The sequence below is a fragment of the Pristis pectinata genome, chromosome 3 (assembly GCF_009764475.1).
Source record: "Pristis pectinata isolate sPriPec2 chromosome 3, sPriPec2.1.pri, whole genome shotgun sequence".
NCBI lineage: Eukaryota > Metazoa > Chordata > Chondrichthyes > Rhinopristiformes > Pristidae > Pristis > Pristis pectinata.
The window spans coordinates 49,177,972-49,201,019 of record NC_067407.1 but is presented as its reverse complement, the minus strand read 5'-3'; the positions used below and the strand labels follow the sequence as shown (position 1 = coordinate 49,201,019).

General features: G+C 38.6%; 1 protein-coding gene across 1 annotated transcript in view; it reads right to left on the bottom strand.

The window, feature by feature from the left end:
* Positions 1 to 5,180: 5,180 nt before the first annotated feature.
* Positions 5,181 to 23,048, bottom strand: part of stxbp3 (syntaxin binding protein 3) — a 39,003-nt gene continuing 21,135 nt past the window's right edge. The window contains exons 7-19 of the mRNA XM_052011156.1: positions 22,697 to 22,863; positions 21,265 to 21,355; positions 20,583 to 20,707; positions 19,285 to 19,386; positions 16,486 to 16,543; positions 15,272 to 15,337; positions 14,126 to 14,206; positions 13,824 to 13,962; positions 12,279 to 12,382; positions 11,848 to 11,946; positions 7,572 to 7,657; positions 6,529 to 6,677; positions 5,181 to 6,271 (exon numbers count right to left, since the gene is read on the bottom strand). Coding sequence (XP_051867116.1) covers positions 6,210 to 6,271; positions 6,529 to 6,677; positions 7,572 to 7,657; positions 11,848 to 11,946; positions 12,279 to 12,382; positions 13,824 to 13,962; positions 14,126 to 14,206; positions 15,272 to 15,337; positions 16,486 to 16,543; positions 19,285 to 19,386; positions 20,583 to 20,707; positions 21,265 to 21,355; positions 22,697 to 22,863 — 1,329 coding nt within the window. The 3' untranslated portion in view covers positions 5,181 to 6,209. The remainder of the gene's footprint in view (positions 6,272 to 6,528; positions 6,678 to 7,571; positions 7,658 to 11,847; positions 11,947 to 12,278; positions 12,383 to 13,823; positions 13,963 to 14,125; positions 14,207 to 15,271; positions 15,338 to 16,485; positions 16,544 to 19,284; positions 19,387 to 20,582; positions 20,708 to 21,264; positions 21,356 to 22,696; positions 22,864 to 23,048) is intronic.

Genomic DNA, 23,048 nt, shown 5'->3' with positions numbered 1-23,048 from the left:
CAAAGCCGTCACCCAGTCTGCGCTTGGTCACACCGATGCAGAGGAGGCCACATCAAGAGCACCAAATGCAATAGGCAAGGTTGGAGCAGGTGCATGTGAATCTCTGCCTCACCTGGAAGGGCTGATTAGGTTCCTGGATAGTGTTGAGGGAGGAGGTGCAGGAACACGTGTTGCACCTCCTACGGTTTGGACTTTGTTTTGAACTTTGTTTTGAACTTTTGTTCCATAAGTATTCTGCAGTGTGATATCTAAGCACACCTGTGATCATGGCTCTCAGTTTCGAAAAGAGTAAATATATTTGCTTGTGACTGAGGATTGTCAAAAATGGAACTTCAAATGCTCCTGCATGTGACAATTAGAACAGCAAGTAGTCTTTAAATATTCCTGTGGTGGGAGAACATTTTAAATCCTGTCCGACTGCTTGAGTCAGTGGACTGGTCCATGTTCAAAGACTCAGCTGCCAGCCTTGATGAGTATGCCACCACTATCACAGACTTTATCAGCAAGTGTGTTGAGGACTGTGTACCAAAGGGGACAATGTGGGTGTTCCCAAACTGGAAACCATGGATGAACCAGGAGATCCACTCCTTACTGAAGTCGAGGACTGCTGCATCACAAATCTGGTGATCCTGATCTGTACAAAAAAAATTGAGATATGACCTCCAGAAAGCTATCAGGAATGCCAAGACACAATATCAGTTCAAAATAGAGTCCCAGACCAGCCGTCAGTTGTGGCAGAGCTTACGTGCTATAATGGGCTACAAAATGAAGTCGGGCTGCATAGTTAACAACAGCACATCCCTTCCTGATGAGCTTAATGCATTCTATGTGTGTTTTGAACAGAAGGGGAGTGATTATCACCACCCACCCTGATAGCCTCCAACGTTACAGAATCCGTGGGTCACCGTCAAGGACATAAGATCAGTCTTCCAGAGAGTGAACCTGAGAAAAGCACCTGGCCCAGATGGTGTCCCGGCTGAGCGCTCAGATTTTGTGCTGATCAGCTGGCGGGGGTACTTGCAGACATATTTAACCACTCTCTGCTTCAATCTCCAGGTTCCCACCTGTTTTAAGAAGACCAATATCATCCGGTACCAAAGAAAAGCAAGGTAACATACCTTAATGACTACTGACCAGTGGCTCTGACATCCACCATCATGAAGTGCTTCAAGAGATTGGTTATGGCACACATCAACTCCAGCCTCCCAGACAACCTCGACCCACTGCAATTCACCTACCAGCCGAAACAGGTCTACAGTGGACGCCATCTCCCTGGCTCTACACTCAGATCTAGAGCATCTGGACAGTGAAGACACCTACATTAGACTATTGTTTATTGACTACACATCCACCTTCAATACTATAATTCCAAGCAAACTCATCACCAAACTCCGAGACATAGAACATAGACAATTACAGCACAATTCAGGCCCTTCAGCCTACAAAGCTGTGCCGAACATGTCCCAACCCTAGAAATTACTAGGCTTACCCATAGCCCTCTATTTTACTCAGCTCCATATACCGATCTAACAATCTCTTGAAAGACCCTAACGTATCAGCCTCCACACAATTGCCAGCAGCCCATTCCAAGCACCTCACCACCTCTGAGTAAAAAACTTACCCCTGACATCTCCTCTATATCTACTCCCCAGCACCTTAAACCTATGTCCTCTTGTGGCCATCAATTCAACCCTGGGAAAAGCCTCTGACTATCTACCCTATCAATACCTCTCATCATCTTATACACCTCTATCAGGTCCCCCCTCATCCTCCGTCTCTCCAAGGAGAAAAGGCCGAGTTCCCTCAACCTGCTTTCATAAGGTATGTTCCGCATCCCAGGTAGCATCCTTGTAAATCTCCTCTGCACCCTCTCTATGGCTTTCCACATCTTTCCTGTAGTGAGGCAACCAGAACTGAGCACAGTACTCTAAGTGGGGTCTGACCAGGGACCTATATAGCTGCAACAATACCTCTCGGCTCCTAAATTCAATTCCCCGATTGATGAAGGACAATACACCATATTCCTTCTTAACCACAGAGTCAACCTGCGCAGCCGCTTTGAGCATCCTATGGATTCGGACCTCAAGATCCCTCTGATCCTCCACACTGCCAAGAGTCCTACCATTAAGACTATATTCCGCCAACATATTTGACCTACCAAAATGAACCACTTCACACTTATCTGGGTTGAACTGCATCTGCCACTTCTCAGCCCAACTCTGCATCCTATCTATGTACCTCTGTAACCTCTGACAGCCCTCCAAACTATCCACAACACCCCCAACCTTCCTGTCATCCGCAAACTTACTAACCCACCCCTCCACTTCCTCATCCAGGTCATTTAAAAAAATCACAAATAGTAAGGGTCCCAGTACAGATCCCTGAGGTACACCACTGGTCACCAACTCCACTCAGAATACGACCCCTCAACAACCACTCTTTGCCTTCTGTGGGCCAGCCAGTTCTGGATCCACACTGCAATGTCCCCTTGGATCCCATGTCTCCTCACCTTCTCCATAAGCCTCGCATGGGGTACCTTATCAAACGCCTTGCTGAAATCCATATACACTACATCTACTGCTCTCCCTTCGTCGATGTGCTTAGTCACATCCTCAAAAAATTCAATCAGGCTCGTAAGGCAGGACCTGCCCTTAACAAAGCTATGCTGACTATTCCTAATCATATTATACCTCTCCAAATGTTCATAAATCCTGCCTCTCAGGATCTTCTCCATCAGTTTACCAACCACTGAGGTAAGACTCACCGGTCTATAATTTCCTGGGCTATCCCTACTCCCCTTCTTGAATAAGGGAACAACATCCACAACCCTCCAATCTTCCGGAACCTCTCCCGTCTCCATGGACGACACAAAGATCATTGTCAGACGTTCCGCAATCTCCTCCCTCACCTCCCACAGCAACCCAGGGTACATCTCATCCGGTTCCGGCGACTTATCTAACTTGATGCTTTCCAAAAGTTTCAGCACCACCTCTTTCCTAATATCTACATGCTCAAGCTTTTCAGGCCACTGCAAGTCCCCACTACAATCCCCCAGATCTTTTACCGTGGTGAATACTGACGTAAAGTATTCATTAAGAACCTCCGCTATTTCTTCCGGATCCATACACACTTTCCCACTGCTGCACTTGATAGGCCCCATCCTTTCACATTTCATCCTCTTACTCTTCACATACTTGTAGAACGCCTTGGGGTTTTCCTTGATCCCGCCCACCACGGCCTTCTCATGTCCCCTTCTGGCTCTCCTAATCTCCTTCTTAAGTTCCTTCCTTTTAGCCTTGTACTCCTCCAGATCTCTAACATTACCTAGCTCTCTGTACCTTTTGTATGCTTTTCTTTTCCTTTTGACTAGATTTATTATAGCTTTCGTACACCACAGTTCCCATATCCTATCATGACTCCCCTGTCTCATCGGAACATTTCTGTTTAGAGCTCCACACAAATATCCCCTGAATATTTGCCACATATCTTCTGTACTTTTCCCAGAGAACATCTGTTCCCAATTTAATCTTCCAATTTCCTGCCTGAGAGCCTCATAATTCCCTTTACTCCAAGTAAACATCTGAGATCTGGGACTCAACACCTCCCCTCTGTAACTGAATCCTTGACTTTCTGACCAACAGACCGCAATCAGTGAGGATAGGCAGCAATACCTCCAGCCCGATTATTCTCAACACTGGTGCCCCACAAGGCTGTGTCCTCACCCCATACTCTACTCTACTCTACTCTACTCCCTATACACTCATGTCTACATGGCCAGATTCTGCTCTAACTCCATCAACAAGCTTGCAGATGATACCATTGTAGTAGGCTGTATCTCAAATAACGATGAGTCAGAGTACAGGAAGGAGATGATAGAGAGCTTAGTGACATGGTGTCATGACAACAACCTTTACCTCAATGTCAGCAAAAGAGCTGGCCATTGACTTCAGGAAAGGGGGCGGTGTACATGCACCTGTCTACGGGTTGAGAACTTCAAGTTCCTAGGGGTGAACATCACCAATAGCCTGTCCTGGTCCAACCATGTAAGATGCCATGGCCAAGAAAGCCCACCAGCGCCTCTACTTCTTCAGGAGGCTAAAGAAATGTGGTATGTCCCCTTTGACACTCATCAATTTTTATCGATGCACCATAGAAAGCATCCTATCTGGATGCATTACAGCTTGGTATGGCAACTGCTCTGCCCAGGACCACAAGAAACTGCAGAGAGTTGTGGACACAGCCCAGTGCGTCATGGAAACCAGCCTCCCCTCTATGGACTCTGTCTATACCCCTTGCTGCCTTGGTGAAGCAGCCAGCATAATCAAAGACCCCACCCACCCAGGTCATTCTGTCTTCTCCCCTCTCCCATCAGGCAGAAGATACGGGAGCCTGAGGGCACATACCACCAGGCTCAAAGACAGCTTCTATCACACTGTGATAAGACTATACAATGAGATGGAATCTTGACCACATAATCTACCTTGTTGTGACCTTGCACCTTATTGTCTACCTGCACTGCACTTCCTCTGTAGCTGTGACACTTTACTCTGTACTCTGTTACTGTTTTTACCTGTACTACCTCAATGCACTCTGTACTTACTCAATGTAACTGCACTGTGTAAATGATTGACCTGTACAAATGGTATTCAAGGCAAGTCTTTCACTGTACTTCGGTACAAGTGACAATAATAAACCAATACCAATTAAACAAAATGGCCCCTTTCTTACCATTTATTTAATTATTTGCCATACTGTAACTTAAATTGCAAGGTTGATTTTCATAAAAATCTCCCAAGCTATACAACATTTTCTGAGAAATGAGACAGTCAAGCACGACCTATGCTTTTACCTCATTGCCCTTCTCAAACTAACGAGAAACTGAGCCTCTGATAACTTCTCTTTAAGCTTTCCTTCTCCTTCTGTGAAAATGATTTATCCATTTTGCACCATCCTCAAACATTGCTAGAATACAGAATTCAATGTGCAGGGATTAAGTCACAAACTTGTGTTACACTACTCCCTGTAACAATATTAAGCCCACCAATGTTCTTTGTTGTTCTGGTTCACCGAAATGTGCCCTCTTGATACATCTCATTAAATATTTAAAAGTTGGCTCAAGTGTTCTATTCATTGTTTGAGTTCAATTTTTCAGAAGGTGTTCATGCCATTACAAAACACAGTTGCCTCTTCGCAGTGTTTAATTTATTAGCTTGTCACAAGACACATAGTGGATTCAAAACTTTTTATGTTTTGCTTGGTAGTTAGCATTTTGTATAACAAAATGCAGAAAATATTCCAATTACTAATATTTCACTGCTAAACAAAAAATGGCAGTTGTAATAGGCCTATGCAAATAGTTTCAATACATAGCCAGAATCTCCCCGCTCTCTTATTTTGGATCTACACACGAGTCACATTGGCACAGCTCAGGAAAAGAAAACTGCACAGATTAGGTGGCACCTTACTGGATTAGCACCTGAAGGGTGAGATATGCATTGCATTGTACAGAAACAGAATGGCACAACTTTATAGCTTACAGGTACTTTTGTAGCAAAAGACCATACCAATTATTCTGCCACTACACTGAAGTAGTATTTCAGAATGCAACCAAATTTTGTTTACATGACAAATTTGTGTAATTTAATCCTTTTAAAAGAATGTTTACTGATTTAAAACCCAAAGTACATTCCTAGTTTTTATAAGGCTTTAAGGCTTTTGCAAAAGCATTTACATTGCAATATTAGATAGAACATAAGATTTTTTTTATAACTATATGTCGAAAATGTTACAGTTTTATTCAAATCCTATGTTAGGCATATATATTATGGGCAATATATTCAAAACATGGCTGTAAAATATACAAGGCCTACAACCAACATTAATTTCTGAAAAGACCTCAATGTAGTCATCATTTTAAAAATACACAAACAGTTAGCCAATTATGGATCAGAGTGCAATATCCTCATTGAATTACAGCCAGTAAGTCTAAAGCAGAAATACTCTTCGCCAAATATTGACCCTCCCAGAGGATTCATTTACAGTATTAATATTGTAATTACATTAGATTTCTTGGACTGGTCAATACAAGCTGTGTACTTCATTTATCAAAATACTTTAGACTAAGGTTCATTGCATGAATGTTAAGTTCTTGTCATTCATGTTAAGTGAAATTGACATAAGTGGCTGACTTTAACTCGTATGTGGTACTTTTACTTGTTCAATTTCTTCAGATCATCTAGTAATCCTGTGGGTGTAAGAATATGAGTTGACCCTGGGGGATAAATAAGAAAAACAACTTCAGTAACATTTAACTGCTTGTGATATATTGTATCTATGTCCTCTGATTTTAGAGCATCAACATACTTAAGCCAAGATTAGTCTTTCACATATATCCAATATACATTTACCATGCACTTAAATTAGGTTATCATAAATCAAGCATAAAAGATACAATCATTTGATCAAGATTTGAATAAACCAAATTTAAAAGATTGAATTGTGTTGAATAAGTGATTTCAAAGTACTTACCAATAATGACTTCACAAAACTTACTGGCCTTAGAAACTTCATAAGCACAGCGCATTTCTGAATACGTCATACCTCCTATTACAAATATAATTAGTTTTAAACCACCTCTGCGGTCATCTGGGAGATTGCTTTTGTTCCCCTGTCGAGCACTAAACAGGAAAGATTAGTTAATATCTAGAGTCTGAGTCTTGACGATTTGAAGAACTTATGTAATTCATACAGAAAGGGAAAGAATAAAAGTGTCCTGAACTTTAACAACCTAAATGCAACATAGTTATAAGTACTGGTCACAAACAACCCGAAGACCAACAGAGGTAATTAAGTCCAGATATTTCCACTTATAAATGAACTCATCTATTTCTTTTTCTTAAATAAACTCTGACAAGAAATGTAAATTCAAAATTAAGTACTGCAAAGGGGAATATAAATAATAGATTCCTAACTTTACTAAACTGAAGTGGCACAGTCAACTACCATGCAGAGGTCATCACTGTCATGAGATAGATTGGGTGAGAAAATAAGAATACTAGTTTTCACAGAACATTACATGCAGCCCATTAAAGGCATGGCCACATTCTGTTGAAGATGACAAGAAAACAACAGTTTGAAATGTTGCAAGTTTTATGTTGTCCTTGTGTCATTGTTTCTTGGAAACTTTATAGTGCTAAATTGCAAAATTTCAACATACAGCTCAGAACACTCCAACAGAAATTCTGTCCAGATGTTCTGTGGCATGTTTCCAATTCTCCTTTCACAATAAACCAATAACCAAATTACTGCAACACATGTGTTTCTGTTTAACATGGCCTAGAATAGAATAAACTCTGACAGGTTCATCTGAAACAGTAACAATTTCATTATTTAGGGAGGGCACTGAATAGCTTTATGACATTTACTTCATATTGATTTGAACAGGAAAATATCAAAGCCTAATTTTATTGGAAAATTTGATAAAATTATAATCAATAATTCAGTATTTTAATCACATTTTGTTAATTTGTGTTGCTCAGAAAGATTCATAGCAGAGTTGAAGGAATGTATACCTTACAGCTCCTGAGCCATTCCAAGCAGCACTGCAACCTGAGCAATGAGGCCAATCAAGGGAATCAAGCTTGTTGGCAATGGAATCCTGTGCAAAAAATAAGAACTCAAATACTGTTAAAACATAAACACAACAATGTTTAAAGCTCTTATATTTCAAACAGACACTAAAATATGCATTAAAAGCAAATGGAATAGTTGGATACAGTAGAAATTAAGATTATATTTGAAACAAGTATTAAACTTGAGCCGTTTTGACAAGGGACCAGACCAGGGATTTAGGCCCATATCTTCATCTTTCAATCCCAGTTCTCCGGGGGTAAATTGGCAGGAGAGCTACACAAGTCCATTGGGAAATTTAAAGATAACCCATTCTAAAACAAGTGTGTCCAATTTAAATCCAAGAACATAACAATTCTCTCCGCATTCAACATAGGGATGCACTTTTCGTGCTCTTGTAGACAATAATGCATTGGATGCATATTCCTTGGATATGAATGACATTGTTTTGGTACTTATTTATTGAGTCCCCTGCTGCTATTTATATATTCCCCATCTATATATCTATTTTTTTTAAATATCCTGTTAACTGTTCTGAAGATTGTGATCACCTTTGAGCTTGTTACCATAAAGATATTTCCAAGCTGAGGAGAGCGAGGCAACCATACAAAGAGGGGAAGCACAGCTTCCATCATATCCAGCAGGAGATGATAGAGAGGTAAGAGGATCTAAGTGGGCTATCTACACTAGAAGTCGTCGTTGCCAGTCCTCAACAATGCCGGCACTCATCATGCCGGCCAAGGTGTACCTCTGAACCCCACAATTCAGCGAAGAGCTGCCACACCACTGCTAATTTTCTAAAAAGATATCGAACCAAAAGAATATTACAGAAGAGAATTACAACTCTCCAGTCAACACTTGTGAAATTATGTCATTCTATATAAATTTCCTCAATCTAATATCCTCTTCTTACAAAATCAGTACCAATAGTATATTCGGTAACCAGTTTAACCAAAGGGACAATCTTAGGCTACTAACTAAAATAGTATGACCTGCCAATTATTCCCTGCAATGGGCTGTAAGAACAACAAGTAACTCAATCACAGGTCCCTGGCTGTGATTGCCAAGACTGCCTCCATTTTCGAACCTAGTTCTAGAATAATGTTTTGGAGGTCTGGTATTTAAACAAGAGACAAAACTTTACTCTTTCTCATCCAATTACACATATTGTATCCTTCCTTTTGGAAATTGCCTGCATTCACCCTATCATTGACAGAAGTGATTTCTCTAATCCTCTAATTAATGATCTCACAACTGTACATCTTACGTCATGAAAGTAGCTATTAATTCTCAAATTATCTATCATCTTCAAGTTCTTGGCCAAATCCACGATAGCCAAATTGGCCTTTAGCAATTCAACTGGTGATGCCCCTGGCTAAGTAACTTACCTCCAGTGTTTGACCTTTGAATATTTTGGTGAATCATGTGTCATAAGCTTTGGCAGTGATTACCAAACAAGTGAGCAGTTGCTTTTTAACCAGATAACAGTTATTTCCATTACTCATGCATCACTCTTTCAGTGTTATTGTTGGAACTTAACCTGCAAGTTCATTCCACCAATCCAAGTGTTTTCAAGAGATCCTCACTCTCACCTCAGTGTTTGCTGGTATCTAGAATGAACACTCATTCAATATTACTTTGATAGTTTCTCTGGTTCACTAACAATAGTGAACCATTCTTTGGGCCAATCATGCCTGATTTGGAATACCACCTGGACTCATCTCTTGTGCCCTCCCCACACCCATTCTTGTACTATTGCACGAGTCCAGTCACTGTGGGGCTCCCAATTCCAGAGTAAAGGAACTCAGACGTAGTTGCAACTACACCTCAGGTGACGTACAGCTGAGGTCCTATTCTTGGAACACCATGACAGCCACTGATGGGAAGTATGACTATGGGTGGAGCCATGCCACTTGTTAAAATCTACAAAACTTTACAATATTTTCAAACATCTCTGATATTAATGTTTTTTTTCAATATCTGAAGATTTTTTAAAAATAAAGTTAACACTAATAAATTAACTACACTAAAGTAAGTTAAAAAAAACCTGAATTTACCTTTATATTACTGATCTACAGAATGGATGCTCATCAACCCAGATGATGGTGTGGTGTGACAGATGCACATACATTAGCTCACAAACCTGGAGCTTATTTACCTGCAAGCAGTTGAATGAGATCTGAGCCAGCTCGATTCAGTCAGATCTCCAAGGGAGCATGCCCTTGAGATGTATAACTACTTCTGGTTGTTATGTCTGAGGTGTTAACAAAAATCTCATTGCATTCAATTTTGGTTGGACACAAAAATGCAAGTCCATAATTATTTATGATCCATGATTAGGTTTTGATCATCCAAACTCTCAAAACAAAAACTGAATCCACACAGTTCTTCCCCCCTGCACACTTCTTCCCCCCACTCACCCCTGCCCCCAACAATTATTAACTGCACCTCTTGTGGGCAGCTTCAACTCTTGCCTGTGGTTCCTGAATAAGATAAAGAAAATACAAATAGGATCCCTCTCTGTAGTCTCCATCTTCATTTAAACCATTCTTGCCCCTGTTTTATTGTCAGCAGGGTTAATTAAGGCAATCAACACTGAAAACCCAACAGGGTGCAATGTTACTTGCTCCATTTAAGAGCGTCAAGAAAATTAGACAGTTTTAACTGCAGACACAATTTAAACAACCCAAGAAAGGGGGAAAGAGAAAAGAAGTAAAAACAGGCAAGGAAAGAATATTTATAAATGCTTTCAAAATTATTGTACTAATTGCTAATAATTTTGAATTTGTTCTATTTACAGTGCTGAAAAATAGAGCAAACTAATAGAAAGAGACATCATCAGCTGCTTTAGTAACTTGAAATAAAGGCATGTGCAAACAAGGCAATGATATTTTTCAATCTAAATTGTGTCAATACTGTATATTTGTAAAATAAAAAGTTAGAAAAGTTAATTATTGAACTGTATATTTAAATGGAACAAGCATGTGTATCCAGGTGAGTTCAACTCTATGAAATATATCAACACATAAGATACCCAATGAATGATGAGCAAATTCAGGGTAGAGAAGGGGGAGAAGATGTCATTTACCATACAAAACTGGATCCAAAACTGGCTTGGCAATAGGAAACAGAGGGTAATGGTAGAGGGATTTTTTTTGCAATTGGATGCCTGCGACCAATGGTGTCCCACAAGGATTGGCGCTGGGACCCTTGCTTTTGTATGTACGTGAATGTCTTGCATGTGGATGTAGGAGGCATGATAAGTAAGTTCACGAATGACATGAAATTTGGCAGAATTGATGGTTGGAAAGTAGCTTTAGGCTGCAGAGAGATATCGACGTGTGGGTGGAATGGGCTGAAAGATGGCAGATGGAGTTTAAATCGGACAAATGTGACATGATGCATTTTGGGAGTACTAATGAGGCTAAGACATACACAATGAATGGTGGGGTCTTAGACAGTATTGAGGAACAGAGGGACCTCAGAGTACAAGTCCATAGATCTATGAAGGTGGCAACACAGGTAGATAACATGGTTAGGAGGGTATATTGAATATTGCCCTTCATTAGTTGATTACTATTGAATACGGAAGTAGGGAAGTTATGCTCCAACTTTATAAAACCTTGGTCAGACCTCAGCTGGAGTACTGCGTGCAGTTCTGGTCACCATGCTATAGGAAGGATATGATAGTGCTAGAGAGAGTGCAGAGGACATTCACCAGGATGTTGCCTGGGATGGAGCAGTTCAGTTATGGGGAGAGACTGGAGAAGCTAGGTCTGTTCTCCCCAGAGAGAGGAGGTTAAGAGGGGACATGGTTAAGGTATATAAAATTATGAAGGGTATAGTTAGGGCAAACTACAGGAAACCTTTCACCTTACAGAGGTAGATGAAACTAGAGGACATAGATTTAGGGTAAGGGGGAAGAGATTTAGAAAGGATATGAGGGGGCCCTTCTTCACCCACAATGGTAAGTACCTGGAATGCACTGTCTGAGAGACTGGTTGAAGCTGGGGGTCACTGATAGCATTTAAGAAGTGTATAGATGAGCACTTGAATTGCCCAGGCATAGAAGGCTAATGGACCAAGTGCTGAGGGATGGGATTGGTAGAAGGGTGCCCACACTGGTTGATGTGGACGTTGGGCTGAATGGCCTGTTTCCACGCTGTACAATTCTATGATGTTAAGCAAAAATATACTTTATATTTGAGTTAACATTACCTCCATGATATCTTTAATGAATGGAGTCCACCTGGAAAGCTGGTAGCTCTCCTCAGCACTACGATCCTTCCGCACAGGTTTACGCTGCTGGGAATTAGACTGAAAGTACAAAACCATCAGCTGTTCAACAGTTAAAATACATCTTCACAGTATTACCGTTACAATTTCAATTGTGTTTTTTTTCAGAAATATATTTATGCTTAATGTTTCACTTAAGGAAGGTAATGGACCAGCTGTGCAAAAGAAATCAAATTAGATAGGAAAAGTTTAGTATCAGTTCCATCAATAATATTTCTCCCCCAAGATGAGAAAACAATTAAAATAGTTTTTAAAAACTAACGTGGTGTAAGTTTGTATACCAGTCTGAAATCTGACTTAAACTAGAGGCACAAAGATTATACAATTTAAACTGTATTGATGCTTTAACTTACAGAGAGGATGGGTACATCAAGAAATTTCCAATTTTCAATGATGTCACGGTTTTCTGCAACTCTTCCATGCTGGATGAGCTTGCCGAGATTCTCTTCTGTCGTTCCTATAACAGAAAGAGTAAAAACATTTACTTTTCCATTGTGAATCATTTTTAATTCTGTTAATTTAACATTACACAAATTCAATATTATATCATACCATCCCATCAGCTTTATTTTTCAAATTTGTGAGCTACAAACTCATCTATACATTTTTCCCCAATATGCAGCAGTTCCAAAGGCTTGAATATGCCAAATATCTGCTAAAACAGTTCCCAGATGTGCCTAGCCCATTGGATACACATTAGCAGATTAGTTCATTAGTTGCATAATTAGAGGTTAGAAATTCTGAAGAGATGGTCAAAGAAAGGGCAAAAAAATGGATCAAAAGATCTTCACACTTTATTTTACAGAGTATGCAAATTAATTCAGTCTTACAGTTATCAGACTAAAATATTACTGTTTTATTGGAAAGATGTAGGGGATAAGACACTTATTTATTGGAAACAAACTGTTTATTTGGCATTTCTGGTATGGAAAGATGTAAAGAAATTAAAACACTTTTGACCCAAGACTTAAGTCATAAGGACAGAACATAAAAACCTAAGGCCCAAGTTATGTAGTTCTATCAGTTTTCCTTACTGGGTCCATTTATTTTTCTATCAGGTATTGCAAATTTTCTTGATTACACGCTCACTGTTTTAACTTACACCTTTAGATCAGGTTAAGACCTGCTTACAAACATTGCCACGTAATTATTAGGCAACATAATGAGACAGCATAATCTTTCTTTAAAAATATCAAAGGAAATAATCCTTCATTTACTTTTCATCTCGTTATAACATTGGTAATGTTATACTTCTAGAATAGGGCAGATTACACATATACAGATGTTATTCACAAAATGTTCTTCCTGTGTATCTTATATGAATTTGTATTCAGCAGTGGAAAAAAAAACACAGGAATTTTTGAATTCACAGTTTCATTTAAAGGAAGCTGGTAAAAAAGAAATTTCAGAACATTAATTCTCAACACTAAATGATGAGTCAAAACTCCAGCATCTCTACTGAATAGATCTTAATTTTAAGGTAAGCATTGAACTAGTTTGGGCTGTGAGCTGAAAAGTATTCTTACAACACCAAGAAAAAGTTTAATTTCTACTAAAAAATATGCTGATTTTTCCACAATTCCTTAACCTTCATTAAACCTATATTAAAAACAATTAGTGCCAGCTGTCAGAGCAATATAGTAAGACACTATTTCAACAATCACATCATTATATCTTCTCGAAAATCACTTGTGACAAACCAACTTCCTTTAATAGGGTCTATCATCTTGATAAAGAAAACAAAACCTCTGCAAAATATCACAAATTAGTCTCATGCCACAATTCCGTTTACAGGTATATGTTAACGTGAAAAATTGTTTATCTTTTGTGTGATTTGGATTTACGTGTAGGAAACCAAGCAAATACTGGATATAAAAAGCATGTTACATTTACTGTACCATTTACATGGAAGATATAGAGCAAGATGATCCTTAATTTGTCATAATCTCCAATAGACTTGTCCAGCAGAAAAGGCAGAATGATTCTCATGGGGTCCTTAATTTTCTGGCTTTGTGCATCAGTTCCAACAGCCAGGTCCTTAAGAAAAGAAACATTAACTTAACAATAAAAGAAATCAATACTCAGCAAATCTTTGGCAAACTCTACTAAAAATGGTCAAAAACTACTTTTATGATCCAACATAACAAATTAAGTTATGGTTTAACGTTCAGCATTTTGGAGCCCAAGGAATGTTTTTTACCTGTTCGGCCTTGCATAGTTTCTCTACTATCCCGTGGAAACGTTTCATACAATCTTCAGCAAGAGTCAGGTGGACTGTTTGCTACAAAGAGAAGGGGATGAGTGGAGGAGGGGAAATATGCCACAGGTTAAAGAAGACATCTTTCAATCAAAAGATTTCAACAAAAGTGCTGCCAGATAACTCTATAACTTCATGTTCAGTTGTTTATGATCACATTGTAGAACTGACCCCTAACCCTTTTACAGTAAGAATAGCTTACTATAAATATCCCAGGCATCATGACTTTTTTCTTGTGCTTCATTAATATGACAACAGAGCATTTATGCAGTACATTTTAATACCAGCACTTTTAGAAACGATGCATGACACACATGGACTACATTCTGGGATTTAGATTGCTAGTACACCAATATAGCCTTACTACGAGGTCATAATCTATCATCCACAATTTATCATTACAGAAATCTTTCAGAACAATGGTGTTAATATCAATTAAGTTATGCCTTCCACCACAGAGGCATGATATTTAATCTTTCTGATTTTAAAAAGTAGCAAGTCTATAAAATAGTACTTTGAAATATAATATTCTTGTTAGTCTGCAATATAATCAGTAAATAAGTAACATTAATAACACCAACATAATACATAAACAGCCATTCTTTGAAATGTAGAACAACATATTCTTCCAGCTTTATTTCTTCTGTAAACGTATGCAGTTTAAGGCTTAAACCTGCCCTGCTTGTTCAAGATCCGGCCTTCATCCATCACATTTGATCCTTGAACTCAGCCAGGGTCATTCACCTTTCCTTGATTTTCCACATCGATGTCTTTTTTCTACCGAAACCCTGCTATCAAATTGTGACTCATTTTTGTAAAGCATCTGGCACTATATTAAATAAAGTGCAGGATCTTTTTTCTAAAGACATGCAACTTAGTCACACTGGAAAAGTTTTTTTAAAATCTTCATTATTCACTTATTGTCCATATTGCAAATGGAATTACAGCAATGGCAGCACATTACAGTTAACTAAGATTGAGAATAGGTACAGAGGAGGAAAAATGCTGCATAAATAGATTAACTAGCTAACTGAAATGGCTGCAACATATTGCATATCACACAAAAGTCAATCCAATGTTGTTTCATACCTTAGCCTTTTGTTTTCGGAAAGCAGGCAACTTCTTCATCATTTGAGATAAAGAACTTACAGTAAGCTGGAAAATAAAACATAGCCAGTAAAATTACTAACAAGGTTTAAATTAGTTTAAATTTGAATATTGTCCAGCTAGAGCCAATCACATTTTGAGGCTGGCCAAACTTTGTTGAGGGTTATGATCAGAATGTAAATCAGGGATTAAAGGAACTTTATTTCATGAAATGGATCCTAATGAGGACAGTGATTCAGCCCACCTTACTTCATCTTATTTGCTCGAGTGCTCCAGGATCACCTCCAATAGTCTTATCCCAAAATCAATTTCATATGTAGGTTATTATTAACTAACACTTATTTATTTTTGTTCTTAGTTATTTTTCTATTTATTTTAATACTTCAATCCAAGACCAAGGTCTATCTACTTTATTCAGAAGAAAAGAAATGAGAACTGCAATAGACTGTACCAGACCTGCCACACCATTCAATACGACCTTGATTATGAAAGTCTATATCTCTTCCTCTCCCTGTCCTATTCCCTTATTGCCCATAAATCTATCATTCTCAGTTTCAATATACTCATCAACGGAAGACCCACAGCGCTCTCTGGCAGAGAAGTCTAATGATTCAAGTCTAAAGAGATTTCTCCTCATTTCTCAGGATCAACTACTCACATTCAACTGCTGCTCATATACAAATATTCTCTACTTTAGCTTCCAAAGTTCGTGTTTGAGTATCCTGTGATTCCCTCCTGGAGAAACAGCCTCTCAGCATCATCCATATCAAGCCAGCTAAGAGTTTTATGCATTTCTATGAGATCAGCTTTCATTCTTCTAAATCCCAGGGAATACCAACTGATTTCACACAATCATCTTCACAGGGCTAACCACTCATCACAAGATTTCCTTTTTACTTAGGTGCAAGGAGTTAGCTTTCTAGCACTTCTCTGCACAGCCTCCAGCTCTTCACAAATCTTCAATCATCTTTTGCTAGCCTTGATCCAGTGGCATCAGGCAAGACAATGGACCTGTCAAGTCCAAGTTAGATATTCTGTAGCTACAGCCAGTGAAACCAGCAATGAAGGAAAAAGTAAAATGGAAGCCTGTGACCAGTCCTCAGTCCTGGTTCTGCTGTCAGCCTAACTCACTGGGGAATCTCACTATGTAATGCTCCAAGAGTGTTTTCATGTTAAAAGGTGGATAAAATACTTACTTTTCCTTCTGTTGCTTTGCTGCTTTGGGTAAGTTCCTTTACCAGTTTGGGTATTTTCCTGTATGAAAGGAAGTATACAGAATGCTTGTTTTTTTAATATGTCAGAATAATTCATTCCTTTAGCATTTGCAGCTCCTACAAACTAAAATTACAGTAAACAAATTCCAAGCCAATTTTAGAGCAATCAGCTTGTGTGCAAGAAACTACTTAAAACATCTTCATGGAAAAAAATGCTTCTCTTGTATAGAGCATTACGACAATTCATGCACGGTTCCCCCCAAACCCCCATGTCAAAAGATCTTACATAGTTTAACTTGATCATTTAAAAAAATAATCACATTTGTGATGATAATTTCATGTTCTCATAAGACTTTCTATTATTGTGATTCATTGGCTGGTATCCTGAAGAATACATATTTAATCACCATAACATGTCTTTCCAGATTACAGTACAACTTTGGCTTCAGCATTAATATTGCTTGGATGTCACGGTAATAATGGTTACATCCTGGCAGGGACAAGTCATTACAGTGGCAAGCTAAGAAGAAATTACTGAGCCATTTGCACTTTGTAGCAGATCATTAATCAGCCATCAAAGCTCACAACTATAGTGACCTAGAGTCTATGCTCACTGTAAAATGACATCCGCTGTTGTTTGCCCTACCGTTTTGAAAACGATATAAGAAAGAGATTTATTTATCTGCTGGTTATATGGTGCAGAGATGTACAGTAACTTGATTTTAAAAGGTTGTGAAAATGAGGCTAAGTTCTCTTACTCCCGAGATCTCTTGGCAGGAAGAAAATGATCAGTACTGCAAAGCTTGGATGGGTAGTGTCGAAAGACAAAGAAGTAAGTCAAACATATTTCCTGCTCCCTTCCTTCCAAATTGCATGTTGCATTCTATTTCAGCAACTATTACTACTCAGGACAGTATCTATAATCCACTGTGATGCACAAAGCCTCCAGCTCAATGTTCTGAAGCAATCATGGAATGTATTTACCCCAACATGCACAAACTCCATTGGTGGCCCTCCCCTCTTTACATTAGAGAATGCCTGCTGTTGGCCTGACCTGGCAACAGCAATTGGAGTCTTTCTAAGCAGCAAACCATGGCCTCCTAAAGTATCGGTGTTCCAGCCCTTTACAGAATGCTTTTAAAATGCACAGTTTCTTCTGTCATATTCCTTACCTTAAATCAGGTGATATACAAATGCAAAACAGACCAGATGCTGGAAATTTAAATAAAATCGATAAAAGTATAAGAGGTAAAAGGGGTATTTAACATATCCTGCAAAGTGCTTAGCAAGGTGTTGTGGGAAAGAAAAGTGTCTAGATAGTGATGGAGGGATGGACCAAGATGTTGCAAGGAAAAGAGGAAGAGAAAGGAAGCAGTGCTTAGCTGTGGTATTCTACCAGAAAGTGGTAAAGAATGATCTGTTGAATGTGGAAGCTAGTGGCATCGAAGGCAGGCCCAGGAGGAAGCTGACTGTATTTCTGAGAGAGGGGAAGAGGTGAGAGCAGTGGAGTGTGAATTACAATGGGCATGTTATAAATATTATCAATTATCATGAAGAGGAATCTCCCATTTTGGAAAAAGGATGTCATAGAGAAGCATCAGGTTATATTCACTAGTGCATCAGGCAATTAAATAGACAATTTTATTTTCTGCTTCCAACATACAGTTGTGCACTTTTAAAACCTCAAAGTTCAATTGTTGAGTAAAGTTTCAAATCTCTCGGAGCACAACAGTTTGGTGAGAAAGCTTTGGAAAACCATAAATCATATATAGGGCCATTGATCAATGAATGGCTTTATTTCCTGGGAAAATTTCTACAAAGTCAGACTTATGTGTAGAAATGCCATAGATGAAAATATTCAGAGAAAGCAATAAAAAGGCACACAAAGCTTTTCATTCTGTTCTTGTTGATGGTACTTGACCAAAATATAAACATGGAAGTTTAAAAACTTCTCATACACCAAGCTTGTGAAGAAATCAATTGCCTTAGAGAGTTTCATGCCAACTGCACAAGAGCCAAGGGATATCCTTTCAGCTGCCGTGACACTGAGGGAATGACAACAAATGAGGACAGCCCAGAGATTATGGTTCACTAAATTGCCATTTGGCAAGCCCCTTCCATTACACTACTTGGATTGCCTTGCTTGTCGGGGCAAGCATAGTAGTGTAGTGGTTAGCATAATGCTACTACAGTACCAGCGACTCGGGTTCAATTCCAGCCGCTGTCTGTAACGAGTTTGTACATTCTCCCCGTGTCTGCATGAGCTTCCTCCAGGTGTCCCGGTTTCCTCCCACATTCGAAAGATGTAGGAGTTAGGAAGTTGTGGGCATGCTATGTTGGCGCCGGAAGCATGGCGACACTTGTGGGCTGCCCCCAAGCACATTCTAATCAAAGATGCATTTCAATGTGTGTTTCAATGTACATGTGACTAATAAATAAATCTTATCTTATCTTGAAAGTTGCTTTATTTCAATACATTAATAAATCAGAGCACAAATGATATATTCAATCTCTGTTGAAAGTAGTTTTGTTTTAACCTGTTGGTCAATTTTTCAAGTTTTTGTCTTGCCAAATTCTGCATGATATTTTACTCCATTAACTTCTTTCACAGATTGTAACAGCATTGCAACAAATATCTTGGCGACATCAGGTTTTCTAGATGACAGATACAATATCAGCTCCAAACAGATGTCGATACATACACCTTGTATGAATTGTGAAAAAGCACATTTGTAATATTTTAATATTTCAAATTTATAATTGAAGAGGGTATATACATACTCGCCAACTTCTGCAATATGTAAATGCCGCAAGTTTATCCAGAGTGTGTCATCCTCATCCAAAAGAGCCTCTTTGGATGTCGACTCATCTTTTATTTGATACCTATTAAAATTAAGACAAAAAGATGTCATGCTTTTTTCATGGAATAAAAACCACTTCAGAGGGCCACACCCTATCAATGACTCGACAGGTGTACCAGTACATTGCTGCATGTAAGATGTCAGGTGAGAAGAATCAGACTCTATCGTGATATCCTATGTATCACCCAACTAGCTGTCATTATTATCAAGGCTTAAGAATAATCCTTGTGATTAAATGCATTGAATCTCAATTACTCACTGTTCCAGAATGCAAAATTCCAAATTAAGATTAAATCTGACCAACCCAAAAACGGCAATTTTGGCACACTAGAACTTCTCACTATTATATGAAATAATTAACTTCTGAGCCAACAAGTAACACTGGAACTTGACCCAATTTCAATACATGTATCATAGCTAGACAGCAAACCAAATTTTGTGGCACAGAGCCTGAGGAAAAGACTAATTCCAACTCATTTTAGCATTATAACTTGAACACCTTATTGCACTGCACTTTCTGTAGCTGTGACACTTTACTCTGTACTGTTACTGTTTTTACCTGTACTACCTCAATGCACTCTGTACTAACTCAATGTAACTGCACTGTGTAATGAATTGACTTGTACGATCGGTATGCAAGACAAGTTTTTCCACTGTACCTCAGTACAAGTGACAATAATAAACCAATACAAGCTTGTTTTTGTTTAAAACCTCAAAATAATATTGGCATGTTCCACATTTTCGGAAGTTTAAGTCTGACAAGAAGAATATTTTTTACTTTTGGCTGGGAATGTTTTGAAGATTTAAAGAAAGCCACCCTGCACGCGCAATTTGGATGAGAAATAATGACCCTAGGAACGAAACCACAGCGACCGCACGTCAACAGATTGAGGAAGGTATCAGGAAAGTAAGTAGGCCCAGCATTTCCATGTTTTCTGCCAGAGCATCAGCATAATCAGCAATGCTGGAATATATATTCAATTTAGTTTAATTCAGTAATCTTGAGGACATCGCCAGTTGATAATTATGATCAATAATGCTGGGTGAAGGAAGACTTCAACTTTAGGCTAACGTTCATTAGTGAGCATAAACTTAGAAGCAACTTCACTTCAGCAACTATCCTTAGAAGAAACTCCAACCTCTAATAACTTGTGTTTCTGATTGCTGAAATGTTTGTGTCAAATCAGCATTGCAACAAAAAGATTGTCCAAGTCTTACCTATAAATATTATTTTCAATTGGAATCAGGTCATAAGCCATGGCTTGAAAGGTTAGCTCATGCAAGATTGTTGATACTGGATCAAAGCCACGATCGATTATCAGAAGCTGTGACTGTGTTTTACCCTGAAATGTTACATGCCATAGAATGGTTACTAACAACAACAACAACTTGTATACATAGAACATCTCTTTTGTTGTAAAACATCCCAAAGCACTTCAAAGAAGTGGAATCAATAGGGAGTCAAATATGGAGGGATTTGAAAAAAAGGATGCAATTTACAAAATAAAGGTGTTAGTTAGCAGGAACCCACAATATGGGCATCATAGACAAGGAAGTGCAATTTTGAACAAACTCAGCAGAGTATGGGATGACCTCATCCACTCTACAGAAGGTTATCAGTGCAATGTCAATAAACGTGTAGAACAAAGGTAGATATTGTTGGGAAATTAGGGAATATGGAAAAAGGCCAGGGCCTAGATTGGAGGTTAAATTGTGGTACCCTCACCTCAAAGATGAGCTGAGCCCACCTACTATCACCAGGCTGATATGTTGCAAGAGGCAATCAACCAACAAACTTTCTCCAGCACTTTCACATCAAAATTATCAACTGAATTGTCAGATTGAATTGCAATTTATTAAGAAGCTAATATATGTCTCATTTTATTTATACATATCCTACCTTTATATTGCTGTCCTCAGCTAGTTTGTAATGTTCTGCCAGCTTTTCTTCTACCAGATGTGCAAGATACTCAGCATTATTTTCAGTAAAACTGAATACAATAACAAAAATATACGCAGAGAAGAAAAATAAACTTCTGATCCATTTCACTTTGTAATCTTGTCAAAAATGAATCATGAATCACATCACTTAAGATTACATATAGCAATCATTAAAAGAGTTTCACTTTTTATTAATCATTTCTTATTAGGGGGAAAACTAGCAGATACTACACTGTTCTGGGAGTGTGCAACACCAAAATAATGCATTATATAGGACTGCAGAAGAAAACAAATAGCTATTACACACAGTCTGCAATCCTGGCAATAAATGCTCGAATTGAGAGCTACATTAGTTATGTCAAAAGCTGGCAAGCCATGTGTTGAGTGCCACCCTCAGAAATATTCAACAGAATGGATGCACCTAATTTCTTGCAAATGAGTCATTATTCTTTTTATTTCCCAACATGGTACTTTGATTCCCAGTTAAACTTATTATCCCAAGTGAAGTTGAGTCATATAAGCCAAAGTTCAGTTTACACAGGTGCCTATTGTAGGCAGGGGAGAATGTGGAGTTTGCCACATTTTAATTATCTCCTTTTACACATCTCTTTGATTAGGCAATTTCCTGACTGACAAATGAATAATCAGTTTCCTAGTCCCTGTAATACTACCAGAAAGCAATGCCAGTGATAGTAAAAGGCATGTATGCCCTTGTATTTCCTCCTTCTGTGAAAAGGCAGAGACCAGAAGTGAACATTGTGGATAGACAGCCTCACCAATAGCACAACAAATTTCCCGAGATGATTTAATGCTAGTTACAATAAATCCTCTTCCACACACTCCAGTTATCTACCCTCCTAAAAGTGTTGACTCATGCTGAACTGCATTTCCATAGACCGAGATGATATTTTATCTTGCTTGTGGCCATTCTTTATGTAAAACTGGGGGTTGGTGAGCATTAGCAGACCACATGAAGGAACATTAATAGGAAACACTACAATGTTCACACATACACAATTTCTAATCAGAAAGCAGTAAGTATCTGGCACCCTTGACAATGTCCCATCCTAGATCAGGGATTCTCAGGTCAACAATAGCAACTTCAGAAGAGCTAACTTTACACCTTACTTGCACTACTCAATTGCACACAAGAAGGTAAATTTACAAAGAGGCAATGGGAACTGGTCATATAAAGTGGTGCCTGATAAAACTATTAAAATCAAGTTGTTACAATAAAATTTTGACGGTTTCAAGAAGTCAAAATTAAATGTGAAAACATTCTGCAGCATTAGATCCCAGGAAACACAATGTTGAAAGTGCAATTCATTCATTGACTAATTAACAAGGTGAATAAAGAGTTTAAACTGTAATATAAAAGTATCAAAATGGACCTGTAATCATTTCCACGTTCCTTTCTGTATCGGACACCCGGATTTTCATCCAAAGTTGCACACACTGTTGCAATTTTCTCTGCCATCATTTCCATAATAGTATTTTTATCTTTTGATGCTGGACTATAAATAGAGTAAAATGCATCAGGAATGTCAAAGATGAATACCTGGATTGAAGATGGGAGGAAAAGAAAGGAAATTTTAACAAATGAACTTTCTGAGTTTGATGCCACTTGCATAATGGTGCAATACTAAGGGGTTAAAATTTAAGGTTGGACGCTCTATCCGAGAAGATGCTAAGTGGGCATGAAGTCTACAAAGCGCAAAACATCAGCAAGGGTGACTCAAGAAA